The sequence below is a fragment of the Serpula lacrymans genome, assembly GCF_000218685.1.
Source record: "Serpula lacrymans var. lacrymans S7.9 unplaced genomic scaffold SERLAscaffold_1, whole genome shotgun sequence".
In the NCBI taxonomy this organism is placed as follows: domain Eukaryota; kingdom Fungi; phylum Basidiomycota; class Agaricomycetes; order Boletales; family Serpulaceae; genus Serpula; species Serpula lacrymans.
This window is the reverse complement of record NW_006763290.1, coordinates 3,252,584-3,277,699: the sequence shown is the minus strand read 5'-3', so window position 1 is coordinate 3,277,699 and position 25,116 is coordinate 3,252,584. Positions and strand designations below refer to the sequence as shown.

At 44.9% G+C, this 25,116-nt stretch overlaps 6 protein-coding genes across 6 annotated transcripts; 4 read left to right on the top strand and 2 right to left on the bottom strand.

The window, feature by feature from the left end:
* Positions 1-35: 35 nt before the first annotated feature.
* Positions 36-3,673, bottom strand: SERLADRAFT_404741 (uncharacterized protein; the record flags this gene model as incomplete). The annotated part of the gene is made up of 12 exons (XM_007312495.1): positions 36-71; positions 309-533; positions 770-895; positions 1,028-1,085; positions 1,267-1,380; positions 1,442-1,681; positions 1,768-1,806; positions 1,861-2,119; positions 2,865-2,970; positions 3,033-3,311; positions 3,368-3,549; positions 3,658-3,673. The coding sequence occupies 12 exons, from the start codon at positions 3,671-3,673 to the stop codon at positions 36-38; spliced, it is 1,680 nt and encodes a 559-aa protein (XP_007312557.1).
* Positions 3,674-3,970: 297 nt separating this feature from the next.
* SERLADRAFT_404740 (uncharacterized protein) lies at positions 3,971-5,377 on the top strand (the record flags this gene model as incomplete). The annotated part of the gene is made up of 7 exons (XM_007312494.1): positions 3,971-4,126; positions 4,308-4,347; positions 4,427-4,506; positions 4,686-4,723; positions 4,819-4,878; positions 4,946-4,961; positions 5,000-5,377. The coding sequence occupies 7 exons, from the start codon at positions 3,971-3,973 to the stop codon at positions 5,375-5,377; spliced, it is 768 nt and encodes a 255-aa protein (XP_007312556.1).
* An 848-nt stretch (positions 5,378-6,225) lies between these two features.
* On the top strand, positions 6,226-7,959 carry SERLADRAFT_375882 (uncharacterized protein; the record flags this gene model as incomplete). Its single annotated transcript, XM_007312493.1, has 9 exons — positions 6,226-6,385; positions 6,444-6,713; positions 6,767-6,923; positions 6,986-7,010; positions 7,067-7,163; positions 7,217-7,329; positions 7,381-7,658; positions 7,713-7,734; positions 7,784-7,959. The coding sequence occupies 9 exons, from the start codon at positions 6,345-6,347 to the stop codon at positions 7,906-7,908; spliced, it is 1,128 nt and encodes a 375-aa protein (XP_007312555.1).
* Positions 7,960-11,925: 3,966 nt separating this feature from the next.
* On the top strand, positions 11,926-14,700 carry SERLADRAFT_364543 (uncharacterized protein; the record flags this gene model as incomplete). The annotated part of the gene is made up of 10 exons (XM_007312492.1): positions 11,926-12,252; positions 12,309-12,527; positions 12,582-12,761; positions 12,880-13,013; positions 13,061-13,268; positions 13,314-13,474; positions 13,526-13,622; positions 13,788-13,814; positions 13,912-14,097; positions 14,170-14,700. The coding sequence occupies 10 exons, from the start codon at positions 11,926-11,928 to the stop codon at positions 14,698-14,700; spliced, it is 2,070 nt and encodes a 689-aa protein (XP_007312554.1).
* Positions 14,701-15,954: 1,254 nt separating this feature from the next.
* SERLADRAFT_344923 (uncharacterized protein) lies at positions 15,955-17,831 on the top strand (the record flags this gene model as incomplete). Its single annotated transcript, XM_007312491.1, has 4 exons — positions 15,955-16,050; positions 16,108-16,411; positions 17,374-17,648; positions 17,706-17,831. Coding segments are annotated over 4 exons (801 nt in total), but the record flags the coding sequence as incomplete, so codon positions are not given.
* Positions 17,832-23,557: 5,726 nt separating this feature from the next.
* SERLADRAFT_404736 (uncharacterized protein) lies at positions 23,558-24,436 on the bottom strand (the record flags this gene model as incomplete). Its single annotated transcript, XM_007312490.1, has 1 exon — positions 23,558-24,436. One exon carries the CDS (start codon positions 24,434-24,436, stop codon positions 23,558-23,560), a length of 879 nt encoding a protein of 292 aa, XP_007312552.1.
* Positions 24,437-25,116: the final 680 nt, after the last annotated feature.

Sequence of the window (25,116 nt, the reverse complement as noted above, 5' to 3'; positions counted from 1 at the left end):
CTTTGCTGCATTAAGTCAGACCTCTTCAACATTGTTTACCCGAGGAGTTTTGGTGCAAAGTTGAGAGGGAACTACCAGATAAATGTGTTTACAATTATGTAGTGAGTAAACATTTAAAAAATATTGATTAAATTGCTTGTGCACAACCACTTGGGTAATTTTTGTGGTCTCGCTGTATTCTTGATACACAGGCACCATGGCAGTGTTGCTACAGTTTGCAGTAATACAGTCATGGAGAACATTAACTGTACACACGAAGTTCTTCCTGGTGGTCAGTGTAATAGTAGCGAGGATCACAATAAGCTTACTTCAGCAGTTAGAATGTTCTGTGCTTCTGTAATCCGCAGGATAGGTATTTGAAGTTTGCTGTATAAAAAGGGCTGGAACTCTAGATAAGTAACGGCTATATAAGCGGCCACTCTGGGCTTCTTCTCAGTTACAAGAATCTCTTCTACTTTGCCAACACAGGGGTTGGCTCCATTAGACGGTGAGGAGATGACTACATGGCTCCCAAGTTTTGCTTCGTCGCCATTCTGTGTGATGAATGTTGATGCCTTCAACAACCTAGGTTGATTGACTGTGGTGCTACATTGACACTTGATGTAAATATTTGATGAGCGTGTTGATTGCCAGAGGATACTCTCGGGCAGTTTCCCTGGTGCTGTTGCAATAAACCTGGCTGAACCAGCTACTTTCTTGGTATTTGAATGAAGACCCAATAGCCGTTGTTGCTCTGGGTGGTTAGCAATGTAGTTTTGTATCACATGACCTGCACTGAGCCAGTTTCCAGTTGCAGAGTCACACCAGTACCCCCCTGTAGCAATGTGTTTGATGGCATCTTGTGATGCAAAGGATTGGCAGCTATCCCGGCTAGGAGCTTTGCAGTTGCTGTAAACTGAAGAAAGGCGGAATACATGGTTGAATGATTTATATCATTCAGTTGGGAAGAGTAAAGCAGGACCAAATCTGCGTATGAAGGCTGGTAAGTGAAGGAGAAAATGAAACTTTGGTTGTGTGATCAGAATACTTGGCGCGCATTTTGCTGTGATATTTGAGAAGTCTTCGATGGTTCACGAGAGTTGAGCCTATGGTTTTTTGTGTAAGTGTTTATGTTTAAGCCTGCAAATAAATTGTAATGGGATTCACCAAATACTTCTCAGTGTGATCTATTTTTGTGTGCTACAAAAATATTACCAAGTTGCCAATGACACTCCAAGCATCCAGGACATCTTGAGAAACTAGGTCATATATAATATACAGCATTACCTGGGCCAAACTTTTGAAATGTTTGCCAATGAGACTGCTCTTGAAACGACATATGTATTCTGCCCCAAGTTGTACTGAATTAAGGCCGTCCTTGCTGATGGATTCAAGCCCTGTCTGTAAAGTAGTTAGCAAGTGTGATTTATCAAGCAGCCAGACTGTTTGTCCCCAAGAATACTTTACTACCCCCAATAATACAGTGTGCAAAATCTCCGTGGGAGTGTCTTGATGTATATCCACAGCTGGCATGCCTGACAATGGGCTAATATGGTTGTCAAGCGTAGAATCGTGCAGTAATGTTTCAGGTTTCTGTTCCAATTGCTGGCGCACTTCAGATTCAGGTAAAGCAGGCTTTCCAGCTTCACGCTTCTGCAACTGCTTGCCCAGTGCAAGCAGTTGTTGAACAATCTTTTGAGACCTGAATGGCTACATTCCTCGGCGTGCATGGGGTTGTCTCCTGCAACAAAAAAGATATAAAGTAGTAACATAGTTTCTTGGTCATACCGGCAGTCCCAAGTAATAACACCAAAATCTGCTGCTTCACTGTGTTTGATGTGTTTGATATAAAGATTATAGTGTAGTTAGATCATTACTGACCAGATAGATTTGGTGACCCATTTCATCAACTCCATTGGTGCAGCGTGTGGTGAGGATGAAACAAACCGGACACAAAACTCTTTTTCTAACATCTCCTGAGGCATGGAGGCATTAGAGAGGTACACTACGTGATGCTTATTCCATTGCTTTGAAACATTTCCCAACACGTCATCCATGAAGACTATCAGTGGGACTGTGAGCACCAACAGAGGGTTAGGCATTTGAGTGGCAAAGTGTGCAGATGAATCTAAGCCGCAATCTAGTTAGAAGATCGAAAAAATTGTTAGTAGGGCAAAGTGTAAGGACCATTTCATTATTTTCTTATCTTCGCTATGTCTTGGTTCTCGAATGCTTTTCCCATTACACCTCTGGCTCTAGGGCTAGAGGTATCCTTTGCCGTTTTACTTCTCATAGCCCTCACAGGCTTTCTTAACCATCGCTACCATTTTATATCACAGATCAGAGACTGGGTATCGCTCCCAGCCAGCCAGCACACAGAGTAAGGACTGGTAGTAGGCATCTCGCCAACCAGCTCCAAGCCTCAGTAAAGTCTGGTTATACTAATAACACCTTATTCAGGATCGTACCTCATTATGAGGATACAGTTCCTGAACACGCGTGACAATCCTCTATTATTAGTACAAGTCTCTCACCTGCTGATTAATCAAGTCAAAAGTCATACAATAGTTACTCTCCCTTTTTCTTATTGGTCGATTGATTCCTCAGACCACTTTTTGTATATTCTCCTTTGGGTCTGAGGAACGAACAGTTCACTATATAAAGCCTTACCTATTCATGTATGGCTCCTTAGTTTTCTATTACTGAGTTTACCCGCTTTACTCCTCAACAAGAACCTTTGAAGCTTACCTCTCAAAGTCCTCTACTCGCTATATTTACTAGCGTCTGTCGACCTCAAGCTCATTGAACCCCTTACTCCCTGCAAGTGCAGAAGGAGACAGGTTTCGTTTTTGTTATAGTTTATCGTTGCCTCACACAAAGCTTACCTGTAAGGCCTGAAAATTCCAACGGGTCAGTCTGTATTTTGATGAATGTCCGCGTAAATGTAGATGTAGGTCCTATAACCCTCCCTGGATCAACAATAAAACCAGCCTACATTTGGTAAATATCTGTCAGTAATTTTTTATTAGTAATTAACATCAAAGCAGGCATACCTCAGATGGCATCACAGAGTGGCCAATGGCTAGAATCTCAACATTACCCTCCTCAGCTCGAGACTGAAAAAGTTTCTTGGGGATAAAGTAGGTGCTATTGATTTGTTGCAGGAGTTCGTTGATGATGTATATCTTGCCATTGACGAGGATAGAAGGTACAGCGAGGGAGGGAGGGAGGTCAAGTAGCATCTTATTCCCATGATGGACCTGAGACATGGTACCGTCGCCTTCTTCAGGATAGTCTTGCATTATGTGCCTGGTTATCGGGTTAGAATAGTCCTGCAAAGTATGGGGTGGAATTAAATGTGCTGACACATAATGAAAAGAATACCTACCTTTGCAATTGCTTTACCCACCAAATTTGGATAGAAAATATTGCCAGAATTGGTAGTCTTCTTTTTGGTGGGGTTGCATACCAGGTTGCAAATTTTGTCCTGGCATTTTTTCAATGCGTAGAGTGTTGGAACATTGTGCGCCAACAATTCATTTGCCCAGGATAAGATGGCCTTTTGCTGAGCTTGAGAAAATTGAAGTCGGGGTGAACTAAAAAGTAAATCAGTTGCAAACATCTGGGTAAAATTGGCATGGTTTTAATGAGAGAAAAAAGGTAAAATAACAAATGTACCGCTAGAGATGGCCATGGATAAGTAGGTGAGCTGGAATGAACATCACTTTGTGATGTTTCAAACGAGTTCTCAGGTATATCTATAAAGCAATGAGTTCAAACATGAATCAGATCAAGTTTGCCCTACCTGGACATTCAATGCCAAAATTGTCGACATCACCTTCAATCCCCAGTTCTTCAGTAGCAGGACGCAAACAGCATTAAAAAGGACTATCGCCCTTGCTTAAGGATTCACATAGGTCCTGGTAGATGTCAACTCCAGGCTGTAGCTTGAAAGTTTGGGAGCCAGCATTTGATCCCCATAAATCACAAAATGGAAATAGAAGATCAAATGGCTGGTCTTGGGGGTCAGTGGGAGAGTGAGGTCTGTTGTATGGCAAGTGAGAATTGTAATGGGGAGAAGGTGAAGACGCCATATGATCAAAGAATGTTTGCTGAGGCAAGTCCGGTGCTGGTAATGGCCGAGATGGTGGAAGAGTTGATGTATCGGATAAACAAGGCTAAAATCCAGACTCTCTGAGAAGTCTGGAAATGGGGCAACCATGTTTTTTGGTGGAGTTGTGACCAGCCAAATGGCATTGCCTCATGGGTAGGAAAACTTGATTCTGCTTTGGGCAAGCAAGATACGTGATATGTTTATCTCTATCCAGGAATCTGTAAACTACAGCTCCAAATTTAGAGTAAAAGAAAGTATTTGACAAAGTAACTGACCTCGAGGATCCAAGTGATTATTTGACACAAATTTTGGCATATTGGACTGATTTCCTAGTGGTAGAAGAAAAGATCAGCACGGATGGGATAAAGCTTCAGCTACAGGCCTCAGGACTTGGTTATTCAACAGATGCCAGTGTAAGCAACACAGCCACTGTAGTGTTGGTGTTCAACTTCCCACACTCATCCATTTTCCCTCCAACTCACCAACTCAATGGCAACAGTCGCATCTACTATTTTATATCCTCAAGTCACTCACAGGGACTGGGGGACCAGAAATAGATTGTGCCCATTGAATGTGGCAATTATATTTGAAGGATCAGTTCCAACTTCAAGAATTTCCTTTGGAGAAGTCGTGAGTTTTTTTTCTCTCATGAATGGCGGTTTTGACCAAAAATATGTATTCCAGCCATTGAAGGTAACAATTACACTACCGCCAGACTGTACTAGTGTCACGCCTGTGATAAAGGAGGGGCCTGTAGATTTCAAGTACGGGGAGAAAAGTTTAATGTCAGTCTTCTCCCAAAATCAAGAGGTATATATCAGCACATACTTCCTGTTAATGTTGTCGCTGAAGGATTGACAGGAAACTTGTGAGCTAAGCATCCCCCTGTTGTTCTTACCTCTGCAGTCCAGCTTCAATCCTTATGACATGCAGTGCTGGATACGGCTCATGAACAAGATACAATGTTGGCTACTGATGGAAGTTATTGACAGACAGTCCCTGGAGTGGACTTGGGGGCGAGAGGTTTTCTGGATGGCCTATATTGCCGCCTATCCCAAGTTTTCTTGTGGCCAATGGACTCGCTGGAGCCCAAAGATTTCTCCCGAACAATCTTTTTTGGAGGGCTGGATAGCACAGAAGGGCGTGTTAGCTCATGCAGAGAGAAGCACCAGGCCAGTTGCTAATGATATAGACTACATATCAACCAGGGGTGCAATTTGGGATAGATTCCAAGACATAGTCACTTTAGTTTTCGATGGCCGTGTGGTTGTTGCGGGTATTTAGTCCTTCATCCTCTCATATTCTTATCATGTAGCCGTTAAAAATGACTCCATCACTGTGAATGTTCTGACGGATTTGCAATATATTGTGTAACAACCAAGAGTTAGTTACTCTGGCGCACAACTCAGACAAGCAAAAGAGTAATGAGTGGGAGTGGTTACCCCTTAGGTAGGACCGAGTTAGTTGTGGGTACTGTACAGTTGATAAAATCAGTGGCTGATGATGTCAGAGGGCGCAGCCCATGTGACCAGCTCCACTGCATGAGAGACTTGTAGCTAAAATAAGAATAAAGGCAGCGCAGCGTGAGAAGGTGAAGTTTGAACAAAATGGAAAGTGCCGCAGGGCACAGTGTGTGAAAACTACAGTATAAAGTTAAAGAGGAGAATGAAAATTAAAGGTCCGAAAATTGTGTATCGTAACATATTGTGTCCTTGATACTGAGATGATATGTGCTTAAAATTGAGGTTGTTGACGTGGAATTACAAGTATACTTATGGTGATGTTCTGATCAATGTCTACGCATGGTTTGTTTGAGGTCGGAAAAACATCTATATTGAACATTTGAGAGATGCTACAAACTCGGCCACGGTACAATCAAGACTGTAAATACTATATAGATAACAACCATACATCCCCGATACCACCCGAATACCTCTCGCAGACCTTGGATCTAATGCCCCCATAAATGACTGTGCTGCAACACGTTAGTGAGGTTTGATTTAATTATTCGGTGAACCCCGGACCAAGGGTCTGACCACTGCTGATAAATGACTTAGGACTTGCCATGGGTAAAGCGTGAGACAAATTTAGCGGTGTAGATAAAGAGCATGTCACGGTCACTTCAATTCGCTGATGCTAGTACTTGTTATCATTAGACTTCTTTCAGAACCGCGTACATGATTCGCTGGACGCTCTCTTTCCGACCTAAGAGCTTGATAGCACCACAAAAGGCTAGATACGCTCCGAACCCATGCTTCACTTGTCCTTCAAAGTGTCCACTGCTATTCACCCGTAATTACTCCCGCTTCCTTCTTCGGTCAAATTTTCCAATGGTGATCTCAAAGCACAGTTCTGCAAAGTCCAGGGTACTCGTCCTCGGAGCGGGAAACTTTGGAAGTTGTCTCGCAGACCATCTCGGCGATTCTGATCACGACGTTTACATATGGTCTCGCGATGAAACTGTCGTTCAGTATTTTAATTTGCATCATCGCAATCCAGGATATCTGAAGGACCACCTGTTCTCTTCGAACATCCAAGCTGTGGGGCCAGATATCCCAGACCGCAATCTGATTCAGGAAATGGATGTGCTGCTGTTTGCTATTCCCACTCAGGGCCTGAGGTCTGAAATAAACGTCATTTATTAGACATATCGTATTCATGTTTTCCAACTAGAGATACGCTCAGCGCGTTGCGTCCAAAGATCGACTCGCACAAGTTACCTCTTCTGATTTTTGTGAACAAAGGTATAGAGACTGGTACGCAGGCACTGACACTGGAGATTATCGCAGACACATGTGGAGGTGAGGTAGCGAGGTCAGCTACATTCATAGTGAGTTGGATGAAGAGACGCGATGGTGGATTACATTCACTGAGTCACGCGGATACTCACAGTCAGGACCGTCGTTTGCAAAGGAAAGTGGGTGCGAGCGGGTTGGTTCGATTTTATCTACCTATACACTGACCTGGAAATAGTTGTCCGACGACAACCCACGTCAGTGTCTGTAGCTTCTTTGTGTGAAGCGCAGGCGAAGAAGGCGTCTGAGCTGTTCCATCAACCGTGGTTTCGTTGGTAAGAGCATATTTTCTCGATGTGTGTGGGATACTGATGTTGTTGAGATGCAGCTACACAGGTGGAGACCCGATTGGGCTGGAATTAGCTGGTGCGCTGAAGAATGTATACGCGATTGCGGCAGGAATGTCTGATGGATTAGGATTTGAAAATAACACACGAGCTAGTAAGGTTCACGTTCGCATAAATAAACGAGGTATCTGACAGCTGTGCCAAGGTCTTATTACAAGAGGGCTTTCGGAAATGACCCGGATTGGGACTGCCTATGGGGCATCACCGCTGACGTTTTTAGGCCTGGCAGGAGTAGGAGACTTGTTCCTAACGTGTAGTTCGTCGAGCAGTCGGAACTACACTGTAGGATATCGACTAGGGAAGGGAGAGTCGTTAGAGACGATCATCAAGACGTTGGGAAGTGTGGCGGAGGGTGTGACTACGGCGAAGGGGCTGAAGAAGATAATTGATGAACTGGGAGTTGATGCGCCAATTGCGAATGGGGTGAGTGTGGAATAGTGACAAGTCAAAAAGGGAACTAACGGAGGGTGACGGCAGATATACCAGGTGCTATATGAAGGTAATAGTTACCGAGGACATGTACAGAAGAAATACTGATGTGAAGACAGGGAAACGAGTGCAAGAGGGAGTGCAAGAATTGATGAGTCGGCCTCCGTCGCGTGAACTTGATCTACCTGAAACGACAGGAGGGCCGGCGCAACGACTCTTGGGGAAACTGAGAAGTAGCAAGTAGATAGGGATGATGCGAACACGTGATGTAGCACGTGAGATTAGATAATGAACTCAAATATTCCCACACAATTTTTTGAGGACTAGGGAGAGCCGAAAGCCGAAGAAAGTTTGGCAGACGACTCCTCCTGTTCTTTTTTTTTTCTTTTTTTTTTTTTTCATTTGTGCACTTCATCTCTTATTCTTGCTCAATGGTCTCTGCGTTGTGGCACGCCTCTGCTGACGGTAACATCCAGGCTGTCCTCGACATTCTCAAAGACGCTGCCCCCCAAGACATCAACATCTCGGGTATATCTTCTCTCTTATCCTACCATCTCCCCCTTACCTTATCCCCAGATCACAACGGTGCAACACCTCTCATCCAGGCCGTAAAGAACGCTCATCTTGACGTCATAAAAGCCCTCCTCGACAAAAGTTTGCGATTTATCTTTCTCAGCTCCCACTTTCTCATCTTTTCTTTTTCAGACGCAGACGTTTCTTTTTCTCCCCAACAATATACTTCTGACCCCATCATATTGGACATCATTGTTTCTGCTCACTCTGAAAATCCCCACTTTGCAATTACTCCCCAGGATAATAACTATCCTCAGGACCCCAACTCTGATCCTGCAAAGCGCTATTATCCCGTCCCGCCTGCTCCTTACCCGTACTATCCTGGCATGCCTCAACCACCTCCCATTCCCGATGGCTCTATCGCCTACTATCCTTCCCTTCCTCTCCCCGATCAATCTGGTCCAGGTAATCTTCCTCCCCCTGAAATCGCTCGTTTCATTCCATGCAGGTACTTCCCTGCGTGTCGCTATGGCTCTTCTTGCATTTTTGCTCATCCCCAGGGCCCGTACTATTCGGGTCCAATGCCGCCCCCACCTCAGTATCCCCCTCCTTACGACCACATGGCCCCCCATTCTTATCCCCCCAATTATTATGGTGTTCCTCATCCTCCTCCACCAGTCCCTTCTCACATAAACACCCCGCCGTCAGGCCCTCACAACACTCCCCCCAATCCACCACTCATTCATGCTAGATCGGGCTCCGACATTCTCTCTCCAGTACAAGGTCCTTTCAGTCCCAATCAAACCCCCTACGGTCATATGTCCCCCGCTTCTTCGCCCTACGTTCATCCGGGTCAGGCTCCCATTCCTCTTTCTATTCCCGCTCTCCCTCCTCTCCATCAACCGCAGTCCGCTCACGGTCCGCAATCCCCACAAATAATGTATCACAATGTTGCTCACAATGGGTCCGCTTCTGCTCCTCCCTTTACTGTTCGTTCTGATCCCGTAGCCCTCTATCCACCTCAAGCCGTCAATATACACTCCAATTTCCCCGATATGAACGGTGGCCCGAAATCCCCCCCTATGCACGCTTCTGAGAACGGCTACGGTCAAGTGTCAAACTATCGTGACAGTATGGGTCATCACCGTCGTGGAAGCATGCGTCGAGGTTCACTTGGAGGTGGACGTAAGCCACCTTGTCTCTTCTTCCCCTCGGGCAGGTGTAGGAATGGGTATGTTAGCTTTTTAGTGCCAGCTGATGGAAATGCATTAACTATCGCTTAGCGACGACTGTCGGTTCCCTCACGTTCTTCCAGATGGGCCTAATGTTCATCACCCATCTAACTTTGCTGGTCGCGGTCCGCGCCGTGGTGGTGCACCGAATGGTTTTCCCCCAATTGAAGAAAAAAATTCTAATACTTCCGCGCGGGAGGTGAGACACTGTTTTAACTTAATAAGTCATTCGCATGTCTAAACTGTCAGGTACAGGAGACTGCTCATCGTCAGAATGGGTTTGAAGGATCGACTCGCTCGCAATCTACAGATGCAGGTAGTCGCTCTCGCTATGTTCAGGGCCTCAAGTCAGGTCACGTACCCCGAGTAGACAAAAAAACGGCGCAAAGGCAAAGAGTTCCTAACGCAGATGACTTTCCTGTCCTAGGAGGATCTACAACACCCCCGTCTAGAGGCTCAGCCTCTGGTGGCCCTCTGTTCAATGGTCTTAACGGTCCTACTGCGGCGCAGATACTGCAAGCTCCGCCTCCTTTACGCAAAGACAACATGAAGGAGTCTGTTCCTTCCGAGCAGCGCCCTCCGAGGAATGTGCAGGTATGAAACTGCCTTGGTCTCTTTGATTATCGGTAAATTCAAATTCATTCTCTTAGGACAGTAAGCCGGTCGTGGAGCATAATGGCGTTCAGACTGACGTATCTCATGACAACGCGATTACCACGAAGCTCCCCATGTCTTTTGCCGCTATAACTAATGGTACGCCCGATGTTGTGAAGGAGGTTTTTGTCTCTGCATAAAAATATATCATCACGTCTTCGTCTCCCTGTCTTTGACGATGATTTTTCTGTTCTATTGATTTTATGTTGTTTGTCATTTTTTTGGTTTACTCCGGTTTACTGTTGTCATTAGACTATCTCTATTTCGCTGTCTAAACCTGGCTTATTCTTGACACATTTTTGTTTCATTGCACCTTTCTATTCTAGCAAACTCTCACGTTGTGTCCATATCGCTCATCTGGCACCCTTCATATGCTGTGCATCTTTGCGACGCTTCCTTCTCTTCTGCTTTTCGATATTGATTATTTTTCCCTTTTCTCCCTGTTTTAGTCTCAAGAGTGTTTCTTCGTACACAACCTATTTACTCCTACTTTCCATTATACTGTGTTACTCCCGTCCCCATCTCCATGTCTTGCACCTATACGGTATCAATCTTGCATTGTTCTCCTGCATAGTATACGTTCTGTGTATCGCAAAACTTATTGACGGTGCGTTTGCGTGATGTGCCTAGTATCACTGCGAAAAAAGCTAGATTATTCCTGGACCCAGAGGTTCCAGGTTTCCATTTCGACATTGAAGTTTTTTTTCTTCCCCGAACTTTTATACCTCTTATGTACCAATCTGCATGACTCGCCCTCTCATTTGTAAGCAATTCATATGACTTGATACCATCGCCTCTTCATTCTCGTTTCCTTTGCTTTCTATTCAATATAGTGGTTTCTGTGGTAGCAGACAGAGCCAGATCCTGACATACAATTTTTGGAGCACCTACAACTAAGTGCGGCAGAAACGGGGTAAACAGCAATGATCAAACAATGTCAATTATCAGAGATACCTGCAAAACTGTACTTTAAATGAGTTGGTGCTGAAAAACTTTACCTTGCCTTTTTGTGCACCATAGAGATGAATGCTAATGCTCAGGTAACTCACCACAATAAGGGGACCAAAACACAGAACAGATGACAAAACCGGATAAACCCGGTCTCTGCCAAAGCAGCCATTGTTCTCCATGGAGCATATGTCGGAGATTTCCTATACTGGTTGCAAGAGCACGTGATTGGGTTGGTGTGATAAGCAGCGTGCAAGCAGTGTAGCTTACTAACAGTCGGCCGGTTCGGTTGCAACCAAATGGCAACCACATTGCGTCCGCATCAATTCGCTCTCACCAACGACAATGTCCTTCAATCTGTCTGTACATAGTCAGCTTCGCCCATAACTGTATATCTGTACTGGCTTCAAGCTCTATCCTCAAGAACTCTGTATCAACAACTCCTTGATAAGCATGCCGAAGGACAAGCAAAAGGTTCCCAGTGTGTATCTCCACACAGAATCTATTGCTCTCGACAATCACGATGATGGCCTCAAAGCTTGCCCTTCCTGCGGGGGACGTTTCAAGCCTATGGGCCTCCCCAGACACAAAGCAACATGTATAAAGCGGATGGCACATTTGGCGCAAGACCTTCAATTAGACAAGCAGCTTCGGAAAGAAAAAAAAGAAGGTAGGCAGATCAGTCTGACATGGAAACTGAGTACTCATTAACGTTTCTGCTTAGCGAAAAAACTAGAGAAACAATTTGCAGTGGGATCTTCGTCAAAACATGTATGGGAAAACACCGACACCAATTTTGACGTAGAAGATAACTATGGTAGGTATATATCAGTCTGGTGCTTGTCGGTCGTTACTATTTTATCTTTACAGGATCATCTCGTTTTCATGATGCACCCCCTGTCGGGCTGAACTTCATGGGGGAAAGTCTTCAAATAGATGATATCAAAACTGAGTACCACCCTACAAGTGGCCGCACTGCAAAAGTGGACCATTTCTCTGATTTCAAACGTGGATTTTCTGGCAAAGCACGCATCAAAAACTCATGTCCGTGGCAGCCATTCAAATCCCGGGTTGACTTTGAATTTGCGGAGGTCGCTCTTGAAGCAGCGTTAAATAAAGACCAGATAAATAGATTAGTCAAGGTCATTCACCAGAGTATACAAGACCCTGGCTCGTTCACTCTGAAAGATCAATCTGACCTTTACGAGACATGGAAGATTGCTTCTCATGCCCTAACTCCGGTTTGTGATATTGTACACATTTATTGCGTATAAGAACTGACAACAAATAAGTCCAGTTTGAAAAGACTGTAATCAATGTACCATATCAAGGCAAAGACCATTCCTTTGATGTTCATTTTCGTTCGCTGTGGGATTGGGCATTGGACTTATTAGGGAACCCGCACCTCTCAGAGCACTTTGTATTTGATGCCGAACGGCTTTCCAAATTTAACGGTGACAATTTTGTACAGTTCATTGACGAACCATGGACAGCTGGGGATTTCTGGGATATTCAAGTATGTGATGTTGAACTTATTTGCTATTGTATACAATTAATATACATGTTGTAGTCAAGGCTTCCAGATGGTGGAAAGCCTCTATGTTTTATTTTATATGCTGATAAAACAATTCTGTCTTCTTTCGGGACTGTAAAGGGCTATCCCGTAATTGCACGATGTGCAAACTTGCCCACTGATATCCGAAATGGTACAGGTGTTGGAGGTGGAAGAGTTGTAGGGTGGCTTCCGGTGGTATATATTATTCAATCCACACTATTATACAGAGCATAATGGTTATTCATTACAGGTGCCGGAAGATGAGGAACATAAGGGTAAAAAGAGTTTTGCTAACTTCAAGAATGTCGTATAGCATGAATCATTTTTAAAAGTTGTTGAATCTTTAGAACTTCATGCCAAGACTGGCTATTATTATCAGCGCACTGAGGGTGATGTTCTTTATCTTTTCCCTATTATTTTGATACTTTCTGCTGACTACGAGGAACAGTAAGTAAATTCTTTGTATCCATCAACTAGTTATTTATCCTTCATAGATGTGCAATGTCTTCATTACGTGGGACAAATTGTAATTTTCCGTGCCCAATATGCCTTGTACCGAGGGACAAACTTTCAGATACAACACAGACATTTACTCGTCGGACCAGTGCTCATTCAGAATCTATATTACTAGAAGCGGAGCAGCAGCAAACAGCGGCAGACAAGGGAATTGTCCTCAAAAACTGTGGACTTCGTCCTGTTAAGGTGAGATATCTTTAATACTGCTATATTATGCTCATATGGGATAAGAATGTCTTTTGGAGGTTCCGTTACTCTGATGTGCATCAAGCATTATCTTGGGACCGGCTACATGCACATAATAGTGGCCTATGGGGCCATCATCTCTGGAAGGAGTTTTTATTCTGGATAGAAGCAGAGGGCCGAGCAGCATCCCATCAGCTTGATGATCAGTACGCACTCTTATCTTATTAACACTTATAACATATATTAAATCACACTAGGTTCAATGGTATGCCTCGTTGGCGAAATCTGAACCATTTTGACAGAGTGGCTAGCATAGAATTTTCGGATGCAACAAAGCATGAAGATATATCCAAGGTATAATCAGTATGGTTCATCCTTCGTCGTTTTTTAAATACCTATTGTAGATGGTTATCTTTGCTTCGCACAATATATTTGATGTTCGATTACACAAGCCAGCACATCTTCTTTTGAAGAGCATTCACCTCTTCCTTGATGTTGATATGTATACAGGACTAACAGTTCACACGACAGAGACTATTGCAGCTGGTAGACAAGCTTTGAAGCTATTTTCACAAGCTATGGATGTAGGTTGCCATCATTATTTTTCATTAATTATTAAAGACTTGTGCAGGAATATTTAAAGGCGGCAGATGGACTTAGAGACAAAAGTTGGAACTTTCCGAAGATGCACATGAATAAACATGCATTTGAAGACATCGAAGCAAAAGGCGTAACCCGGAACTACAATACAAAACCAAACGAGCAGTTACATGGCCCACTCAAGGATTCTTATCGATTCCGAACAAACTTCAAACACGTTGCTGAACAGGTTGGTCTGTCTAATTTATAAGGACAACCAGTATCTGATATCATCACTTAGATCCTTCAGGCTGACCATTAGTGTCTGGTGTCATGCTTTATCCGCCAGGATATAGCAGCTTTTGATAGCCAGTTAATGGGTGATCTTGAAGGGGATGAAGTTGACTTGAAGATCACCAAAACGAGTCATGTGTTGCTAGGCTCAAAGTGTCCTGCAACATCATTTCAAGGCCTGGAAGAAGCACGCAAGGATGATACAGCATTCACAAGCTTTCGTATAAGGCTCTCAAATTACCTTAACATATTTTTCAGCGCAAATAATATAGCATTCCCTGGTGGGAAACGCATCAAATTGGGGGCTGAAGACAAGATTACAGAATATTGTTTCATGAAAGTTGACTATGAATCTATAGTCGATTGGCAACAATATACCGATTACCTTCGATGTAACCCTTGGTTTTACAATCATCCACAATATGATTGTGTCCTACTGCAAACAGTGGACTCAAGGATTTTTGCTCGCCTCATCATGCTATTTATTTGTACCATTGATCAGGTTGATTATCCGTTTGCACTGGTTCAACCATATGATGCTCCAGTAGGTCAGCGGTGACACAAAGACAAGGACCTTGGGCTCTGGCGAATTCGGGCAAATTCACGCTCAGATGCTGAGTTCGTCCCTCTTCGTTCAATAGTTTGTGGTGCAGCTATGGCCCCAGACTACGAAGTTTCTGGCGACTTCTTTCTCATTGACACAGTCGATTCTGATTGGTTCTTGCGCACAAAGAAGATGTGGTTCGAATTGCCAGCGAAGCATACCTAAGGACAACTGGGAACAGACAAGCTTTGGCTTCAGTCTGCAACGTTCTTACCCTTTCATTTTTCATTTCTGTTGTCTATCATATCCTAGTTATTGTTCAACGGACATTTCTTGTTCATGGCTTCGAATATTCCTGTGAGCTTTCTCTATCTTTTACTCGCTCGTTGCTGTGACTTCATCGCTCATTTAATAGACACGGCGTGTAATGCGGACGACTCGTACGACAACTCTTAAAGATAACGAGAATGCCAATGCTCGTCCATCGCGTCTTACTGCCCGAGTGAAACCCCCATCATCGAATGGCTCTGGTACTGCTACGACTGGTGGTCTGACCTGAGCTACTGCTGCAACCACTGCATCTTGAGCAAAGGCGAACGGTAATGATGAGAACAAGGTCAATCTCGCCACTCAAGGGAAGAGAAAGTGTGAGGCTCTGGGAGAAGTCACGAGATTCGTGAACAAGAACAAAACCACTAACATTCCAGCTAAGGAAGTCAAAGGGAAGAGGAAAGAAGCTGATCCCGTCAAGGAGGTTAAGGAGAAATTTGATGGCATTGTGATCAAGTCGAAACCGTCCCTGGTTGCTGCAGCAAGGCAACCGTTGTGCACTGTCTCAGGTTCTACAACACATCTTGCCACAAGGAGTACAGTTGTGGCACCTCAAGCGCAGAATCTGGACAAGGTGAAGGAGGAGTCTGGAAAGGTTGCAGATGAAGATGCCATGGCAATCGATGACCATCCAACTACCAATGCAGCTCCCTCAGCAGAACCTCAGCCACGCCGGGTCTCGATGAGACGTTCGGGTTTAGCTTTGCAAACCGTTGTAGACGAGACTTGTCCATCAGAGGTTCCAACTCGCCTGCCAACTCAGCCCCCGCAAAGCACGAGGATGACATTGAGGACAATTGTGTCTTCAAGAAGCGGCGCACGTCCTCAGACATCCCTGACGAAGTGAAACTCTTTGAACAAGAACAGTTACAACAGGAAGCCGAAGAAGCTGCTCTTGAAGCTTACGCAAATAGTGAACCAGAGGCAGATCCCTACGGTGACCAATGGGATGACCTCAATGCCGAGGATGCAGACGACCATTTGATGGTTAGCGAGTATATGATTGAGATCTTTAACTACATGAAAGAGATCGAGGTGCGCATTGTTTTGACATACTCATTAACTATATCACTGATGATTCATAACGTGCAGCTTACCACTATGCCCAACCCGAACTACATGGAAAGCCAGAAAGAGCTTGCGTGGAAGATGCGTGGAATCCTCACTGACTGGCTGGTCCAAGTCCACGTCCGTTTTCGTCTTTTGCCAGAAACACTGTTCTTGTGCGTTAACCTTATCGATCGATTCCTTTCCGCACGCGTCGTTTCCCTTGCAAAGTTGCAACTAGTCGGTATCACTTGCCTTTTTGTTGCGGCAAAGGTTGAAGAAATTGTGGCTCTATCCATTGCGCACTTCTTGTACTGTGCCGATTCTTCGTACACTTATCTCCGCCAACGTCTCTTGTTGAAAACGGGAGGGCTCTCGTAAATGCTGCGTGTTATTCAAATGGTTGGGTGAACACCAGTGCGAGTTTTGGCGAATACGACTTTGGTGTGCACTATCTGTCCTCGTTTGGGTATTGTCAATGAACTGAATTCATTCTTAGACCTTTCCGATAGGAAACTATTCAAGTTTGCTTTAGATCCTCCTACTTTAGCGTCGGAGGAACAAGGAAGGTTTGGCTCGTGGGCTCGGGATCTCAAGGACTGGGGGGCAAGCCCAGGCGTTACGGACTGGGACTACTTCACGCTAGATGATTTATCTAGCTTTGAAAGCACAGACTTTGAATATTTGTCTGATTATTTTCATAGTTATGACCGAAAACGTCCGGGGAAAATAAACAGACACGAGTCCGAAATACAAGATCCTGAACTGCTCACAGACGAGGCTAGGACTTCTCGACGTAGAGCTCGATCTCTTTCACAAGAACCGTCTCCAAATGATTTGGTAAGGCCATCTAAAAGGACCCGTTATGACATCTCTCCACTTTTCACAGTGATACCTCAGGTTCGTGGTCTTTTGGCTTAGAGCAACTTTCAACATTAATCGTCCTAAATGGATCGCACAATAGCCCCACTTTTACTCTGCCCATTTTACAGATTGCCTGCCTAAAACTGCGTTGCGCGTTGCGCGTTAAGCCCTATGCCACAACAGACAAAGTACCATTTTCACCATATAATTCCAAATCAGTCCTGGAATATCTGGATACTCCTTATGCTAGGGGAGCTTAGCTTATTCCTGTACGTGGAAGACTACCCTGGGATGACGCGACCATCACAGTCATATTGGATCCACTACCGGGCGAGGACATTCTGCTTCCCAGTGGCCCAGTATCAGGGGTAGCGAACAGTTCTCAGACCGCTTGGACACACCCAGCTCTGCTCGCTTTCTGGGATTTTCTTATATCTCTCAGGGAAGCAAATACTCTTGGACCTATCTCGCTCGAAACTGAGATCCTCCAAGCAGAGTGCTATGTCTTGAAGACGCTCGACTGGAATTTGAGTTATCCCAGCCCAATGCACTTCTTGAGGCGGATCAGCAAGGCAGACAAATTTGACGTGAAGGCTTGCACAATTGTCAAGTACTTCCTCGAGAATCAATGCCTAGAGTGGAGATTGTTGGCTGCACCTCCATCATTGATAGCTGCTGCTGCTATTTGGCTTGCCAGGCTGATTTTGGGTCAGGATAAGTGGGTGAGTAGACTGACAGGATGATTATCCGCATTCGTTTGATCACTAAATTTATATTAGACTCCGAATCTTGCTCATTACTCGTCCTACGCCGAGAGTACCATCATTCCTACCACAAACTTGAAAAAGATTATCTGTAATGGTAACATCATCGGTAGTGGAAACGACAGGAGAAAAGGCGTTTGATGTAATATGAATATCATACATCCAACGCACCAAAGGCTTGCTGCATCCTCATGTTACAATGTATACATAATGGAAACGCAGCATCCTCGTGTTTCATTTTATGTAAGCCGGCTGCAACTGCTTTAAAATCTCGCTGTTTATGTTTGCCCTCCCAGCATTGACGTGACCCAACATTCCTCAGCCAGATGCCTCAACACGGTGCAAGATGACATGACGGCAATTCAGACTCAGATGAACAAGAGAACTTTAATCGTGTCTTTTCTTCAGAAACAACTGACAACTGTGATGATTTGGAGGAGAGCTGTGACGAACCTGGCAACAAGAAGCACACATTTGAGGGCCAGTCATCTAATAACAGCCATAGACAGGATCTCCTGGCACTTGCGATGCCGGGAGATGGTGCATCCATTGCAGAGCTCAGAAAAGTAAGTAAATGTGTTGCCTTCTGCGGATCATAAAAATCAAGCATCATCACAGGCACTTCAGGCTACGCAACTGCACTTACATGAGATCCGCAATGACAACAGGCGGCTGAAAAGGGACAATGCATTGCTTAAGGCAAAGCAGCCTACACGAGCTCGGGCATCAGCTGTCCCAAAGGAGGTCATTGCTCATGATGAGGAGATTGGGAAGCTTGCAAAGAAATATGGGATTATGGTTGATATGTCGGTAAATTTACTGTGGTTTCGAGCAGAACGGCCAGCTGGATCTGATGTGCTGATAGTGGACTCTCCAAAACGCTATGCATCAGCACTTGCGGAAGAGCAGACGCAAATTAGAGAACTGCATGAATTCATTCCCATCCACTTCCATCGTTTAATGAAGGATAGCCAGCATCTCGGCAACCTGGTATGTCTGTTTTACGCCATTCATTTCATATGTAAAAGTAACAAATTGTTTTTTTATAATCTAAGTTTCAAAAAAGGCTATGCAGTGGCCGTTCAGATGTCATTTTCAAAATTCGTGGCGAAGCCAGCAAAATATTTGGTCTCCCACAGCATTATTTTGAAGTCCTGTTTGACAGGACCTCAGTTCCGGAGCTGAAAATATTACAAGGAGCCAAACTGGTCGGAGAGCAAATAAAGTATGATATGTTCCCACCTGTTCTGTTTCCTGACAGTGTAATGGACATGAAAAATGTCTTTGGAAGTACCACAATTGCCAAGGTAATGTAGTCACTAAAATCATGTATGAGAACTGACTTACTATTGTTGCTCAGATTCTCAAAGTCGCATTTCATGGACCAAAGTCACTTGAGGGTGGCCGCGCTGGTGGTAAAAGTAATGCAAAGACATGGGATGTCACCATGAATACTCCAGGATCTCTAGCATGGGGAGCAGTTGTGGTGCAGTTGTGGTGAGTTAAAAGTAGACTATTCTGAGCGGCTGTCATTCTGATCTTGCTATATAGGCTGTTTTCTTAGTTTCTCCTGACAAAGAATTTCCACATGATGGCAAAGGTGCCAAATCAGGTTTAAAGTACTTTGACCTGTTCCGCAACTACAAGAAAATCCTCATTATGAAAGCTGACAAGAAACAAGTCAAAGAGATATACAAAATCTTTGACTGGTACATTTTTTCTTCACGCAAGACTATTCAGGCAGTTATAGCAGGGCAAGAAGATCACTATAACGAAGAAGTTGAACAAGCAATGGCCAAAATGGATATTTCTTCTGACGAAGATGATATTGAAGTAGTAGTGGCAACCGCTGCACCATCTGCCGTGCAGATTAATGTTTTATCTACTGATAACATTTTCTCTCGCAAGCTCGTTGGCACTGATGGAGTTGATATTTTAGAGGAGGAGGCCAGAGATAATATTACCAATGCACCGGTGATGAAAACCAAGAAGGGTCAAAGTGGTAAAGGGAAGTCTGCAGAAGTAGCTACAGGTAGTACTGAAATTGGCACCACTACTACAAAGCGCACTCGTCGTACCAAGTAGCTATTTGATTTCATACTCTAACATATTTGTTACAAATCAACCTTTGCTGATACTTGTGTGGTGTTGCAATCACTTCATAAGTACATTACAAGCAGTCCAGCAAAACAATTAGTTATATTGATGTACACTTCTATAGTAATGTCAGCTCTTTGGCGAAGTGGCTATATTGAAAAAAAAACTTGGTTGCAATGGCTCTTGCAAGTGGGGTGGCCGCGGGTTCAAATCCCTGTCAGTACAAATACCATACTTACAATTGGAATATTGCAATTTATTTTGTCTCTTGCAAAGCCAAAAAAATATTGTTTTTCAGATACTCCTAAAGGGGATACAATATTGATTGCAATTGATTACAGGTTTCAGACCCAGTGATTACGATTAGATTGTAGTTGCATTGCAAAGATAAGGGTTTTCCCGATAATCAATTGCAACTGGTGCCGTTGATTGTGGGCTTGCAATCCAGTGCAATACCTTGCAGCCACTTCCAGAAATCTCTGACATAGCCACCACTGCATGGAGTCACCATTGTTCTCCTAGGAGCACAATTGTACTCCTAGGAGTCATTATACTGTAGCAAGTAGCACCTCCGACAAGGTGTTGTCCAGCATTGCTCAATCCAATGTACTCTGACTCCGTGGAGGATAAAGCTACCGTGCTTTGTCTTTTGCTTGTCCAGGAGATTGCTCCTTGGATGGTGATAAAGACATACCCTGATGTTGATCGAGACGTGTCTGGGTCTCCAGACCAATCCGCATCCGAATATCCATAGAAATCCATGTCCATGGAGACATCTGTGCCATCATATCGTAGTTCCATGTCCCTGGTTGCTTTCAGATATCGGAGGACACATTTTGCAGCTTTGCATGGCAACCCAATATCAAAGATATTGTTTGTAAGAGTGAGTGCTGGGGAGAGATCTGAGGAAGCATCTGGGGAGCATTTAGAGGACTCTGGGGAGCATTCAGATGAGTTGGACCCCTCCAAGGATGGAAAATTGTCTGATAAGCCAGTTGACTTACTTAAAATTGCTGAAAAAATGTATATCAGACCTTTCAAGTACAAATCAATGTATGAACTTATGATTCATGGTTGTTGGGTCATATATAGTGGGTAACATGGTGGGTAACATGGGTAGTAAATCTGAAGAAAAAGTATTTCAAGATGGTGGTGGAGTAATATTTGAGATTATGGGACATACCTGGGGATGGTTCCCAGGCACTGGATTTGTACTGTGGAGTTGGTAGTTGCAACATTTGCGGTGTTTGATTGTGAAAAATACCAAGTCCAGCTTTCATCACGTGCATTTTCTCAACATTCCCATGGGCACAATTTGTGGCACCAGATCCATGTATAGTGAAGCCTTTAGCATCTCAGTCACTCAGACATAACACCCTACACCACACTTTCAACCTCTCCCCAACCAAAAACACCATCTCAATGTCTTTCTCCACCCAAGAAAAGATTCACACAGCCAACAAGTGCGTTAGGAAGGCCGTTATGTACTGGCCCATAGTTCCTGTCCAACACAGGGACCAGTTTATGGAGAGGCAGAGGGAGGAAGTAGTGAGTGGAACAGACACAATATGGGAGGGAAGTGAAGCCGGGCACAACTTCCACATCCCCTGGCTCTTTTTGACGGCCGTAATGCAGTTTGGAAGAGCAGAAAATGAGGGAAGGGCAGTGGATCCATCATTGATCACCCGGGATGATGAGACGGTGGAGGAATCAGTCTGGTTTGAGCCCAGGAGACAGACTCCTGAGAGGAAGGAGGCTCTGGACAATAGGTGGTGGTTGCAAAGTATGTTTTTTTATTTTTTCATCATTTTTCAATTCTTTACTGACTGTTTATTTTCACAGTGGTTCCACCTTGTCCTCGTACATTTGCCACAATGCCCATCCAGCCAGCACATTCCAGAAGCTCCCCGATGCCCACCACAGGCAAACAAAAGTGTGATGTTGCTCACATGCCCAAAGTTTTGTCAAAGAAGGTGAAAAGGGCAGCTCTGTCCCGGCGCTCCCCATCTCTACCCCCCGTTCCCGGGCCCTCAAGGCCATCTTGCCCCCCACACACCCACCCTGGCCCGGGGACTTCTGGTGGTCAGTGCCCGGACCTTGTAGCACCTCCAACCGGCAAGAGAAAGGAAAAGGTGGTGGTAGAGATTACCAGGGGTGTAGAGGATCTGCAGGGGAAGAGCATGGAGGAGGGGTGCAAGTGGTGCAGGCTGGACAAGTCTGCCTACACCATAAGCAGGAGTAAGCAGACAAAGAAGTGGAGGACATCCTGCAACAAGTGCATCCTGGAGAAGTACAAGTGTGTGTGGGACAACAACGCAAGCCTGGGGAGCAAGTCCCGGAAGCCCGTGGCCTCCAAGCCAGAAGTGCCAAACCCTCCCATTAAGGTTTACCAGCCCCATAGAACGACCGGGACCCGATTTACAATCAGGGTCCCCCCACCTTCATGAGCAGCAGTTCCAGCTCCTGCTCACCACACTCCCCCACCTGCTGTATGCCTTTCACCACCTCCTCCCCCTCAACAGGCGCCAGCCCCAAGGAGGCCTCCCCAGGTGTCCCATAGAGAACCCAGGGAGATAGATGCCAATGCAATCCATCCAGGCCCTGAGTGAGTGGATCACCAGGCTGAGGGAGGCAATCCCCTCTCCTGCCAGGGATGTTTGGGATGCCATTGCCATCCCCCAGCCCTCTTCCCATTTGTCCCCAAGAGGCTATTGATGCCCCCCCAGACATCACATTCCCTCGACCCAACACCCCCTTCCTGTCCCCACCCTTCTGTCCCACCCTGATCTCCCCTCCCCACTCTCTCAACCCATCCAGGCAGGAAAAAACACCTTTGGACATTACTAAAACCCCTTGTCCATCCCCCGGGCCTCCACCTTACTGGCCATTTGAGGCCCAACAAGGGGATGAACCTCAGCCACCAAGGCCTCATACGCCCCCGGGAGGTGAGGTCCCTTTTGCTTTCACTCCTCAAAGTGATGGCCGGGACCTCATTGACTTCAGCTTTACATCCCCGGTTCCCAGCCACTTACAATGGTCGTCCCCAGTACAGCAGTGGAGTCCGCCTCCTTCAAGTTCCTTGGACGAAAGGGTGGCAAGGATGGAACAAAGGCAGGGGATCATTAGGGATCTCTATGAGAGGATTAGCCAGCTTGAGGATGAGGTAGCAAGGTTGAAAGTGAAGGAGAGGGAGTACAATTAGAAGAAATTATAGTTCAATGGACTTGTAATATAAATTTCTTTTTTTCTTTCTTTTTTTTCAACTAGATTTCATTTGCATATACTGTACTTAGTTTCTCCTCACTTACCACTCAGTGTACATTTAATTACTTGATCCAAAAAGATTTGAGCTACCCACACTACAAACTTAGCGTGATAATGTGTGATAAGAAACAAGTCTGAGAACTCTACCCCGGGCCCCATCAACATGCCCCGGGACCTGTCTAACTTCAACACATTGATAAGCTATTTGTAAGTGATGCTCGGCAAAATGGAAACATTGCCTGGGAACAGTCTATAGCCAAGTGATCTATGATCTGTTCAGCCGGGCCGTAAGATCATCTAACCCTGGATGGCTACAACACTCACATCCCCAGATACACCTTTTAAACCCGGGATGACTATAATGCTCACATCCCCAGGTACACATTTTGAACCCAGGGCTATTATGTACATTTATTACATTACTGTACAAGAGGTGTACCTACTATTCAACGCCTCCTGGGTTTCTTTACCTTTAGCATCTGATCTACCTTGGTGTCCTTGGCTTGTTAAAGCCGCTTTACTGGACTATTACCTGACCTTGTCCTGTGTGCAATGTTCCTGGGTTCCCCATCCATCTGCATTGCCCTTGTCACCATCCTGAGTAGAGGCCTTGCCTTGTCAGGGAAGGCGGATTCCAAGCTATTTTGTATTGCAGTGGTCATGTCCCTGCAAAATGGGAGGATAGTTTTGCCCACCATGGCAAACTCAATGTATGACCACGTCAGGTTGTTGTCCTCATCAACAAATTGGAGAAGGTCCCAGAGCAGCATTTCTACTGCCAAACATATCAGGGCCATAGCTGTATGGCCCCTGATACCTGTGTGGCTGTCCTGGGACCCCGGGTGATGTAGATAAGGCTGCACGTGGAGCCACCTCAACAGGTTTTGAGTTCCATTGCCTTGATGAATCTCTAATGGAATCATGCTGTGGACATAGCCCCATGAGGCCCATGATGGCCAGTAGTCCAAGTAATCCTCTGGCTGGCTATTACTCTGGGAGCCGGGCCCAGGCCTGTCCTTTGATAGTTGGTACACTGCATCCACCAACTTCAGGTATTCCTCCTTAGTACATAACCCAGCAAGGAACCTCCTCTGAGACTTGTGTGTAATAGAAGCATGCCGGGGACTGACTTTGTCCACTTCTTTTACACCTACAGATTGCTGCCCCGAGATAGAAGGAGCCAAAATGAGGTTGGGCATTGGTTTGAAGGGCACGGGCCTGGTTGTTGATTCCTGGAAGGCTATGGTTTGCCGCTTTTCACCTGGTTTGGAGGGCCTGGGCTGGTTTTGAATGTCAGCACCATGTTCATCATCACTTAGAATTTCATCAAGCCCCTCAATCTCCTCTTGTTCCTTGTGGGTGGATTTGCTTCTGAGTGCAACCATTCCCACTTTGGGAAGGACTCTCCTAATTGCTGCCTTTTCTTTACCCTTTCCTTTACTGGCTACTGGGTGCAGACTAGGTTTGAACCTGAAGGTAACTGATAGCTGATATAAACTCTGTAAGGATAATGTTAAATGCTCAGTCTGTGTGTAAAAGACTGTATTGATATCTACCTGTAAGGATAATGTTAAATGCTATGGTAGATGTAAGTAAATGTTGTTGTGACTATAATGAAATAACATACCTCAGTCTGTGTGTAAAAAACTGAGGCTCTAGAATGGAAATCTACGAGTTTTTGGTGTAACCGTGGGAAAATTATGTATTAGGTAATGCTAGAAAAGCGGACAAGATAGAATGAAGTCTGATATAAGAGATGTGAATGTATAATACTAACACACCCCCTCAAATGAGAATCAGCCCCATGAGCTTGACAAAATATTCTAGTTTCAAACGAGAGAGAGGTTTAGTGAGACAATCAGCTGGCATGTCATTTGTAGGACAATATAGTAGGTTGATCTTGTTGTGTTCAATGGCTTCTCGTACAAAGTGGAAGTGTGTGTCTATGTGTTTGGTTCATGCATGGTAGACATTGTTCTCTGAGAGTTTAATGGCACTTTTGTTGTCATTATATAAAGTTATTTTTGATGGTTTTGATGCGGCTGTGATTTCGGCCCATATGTTT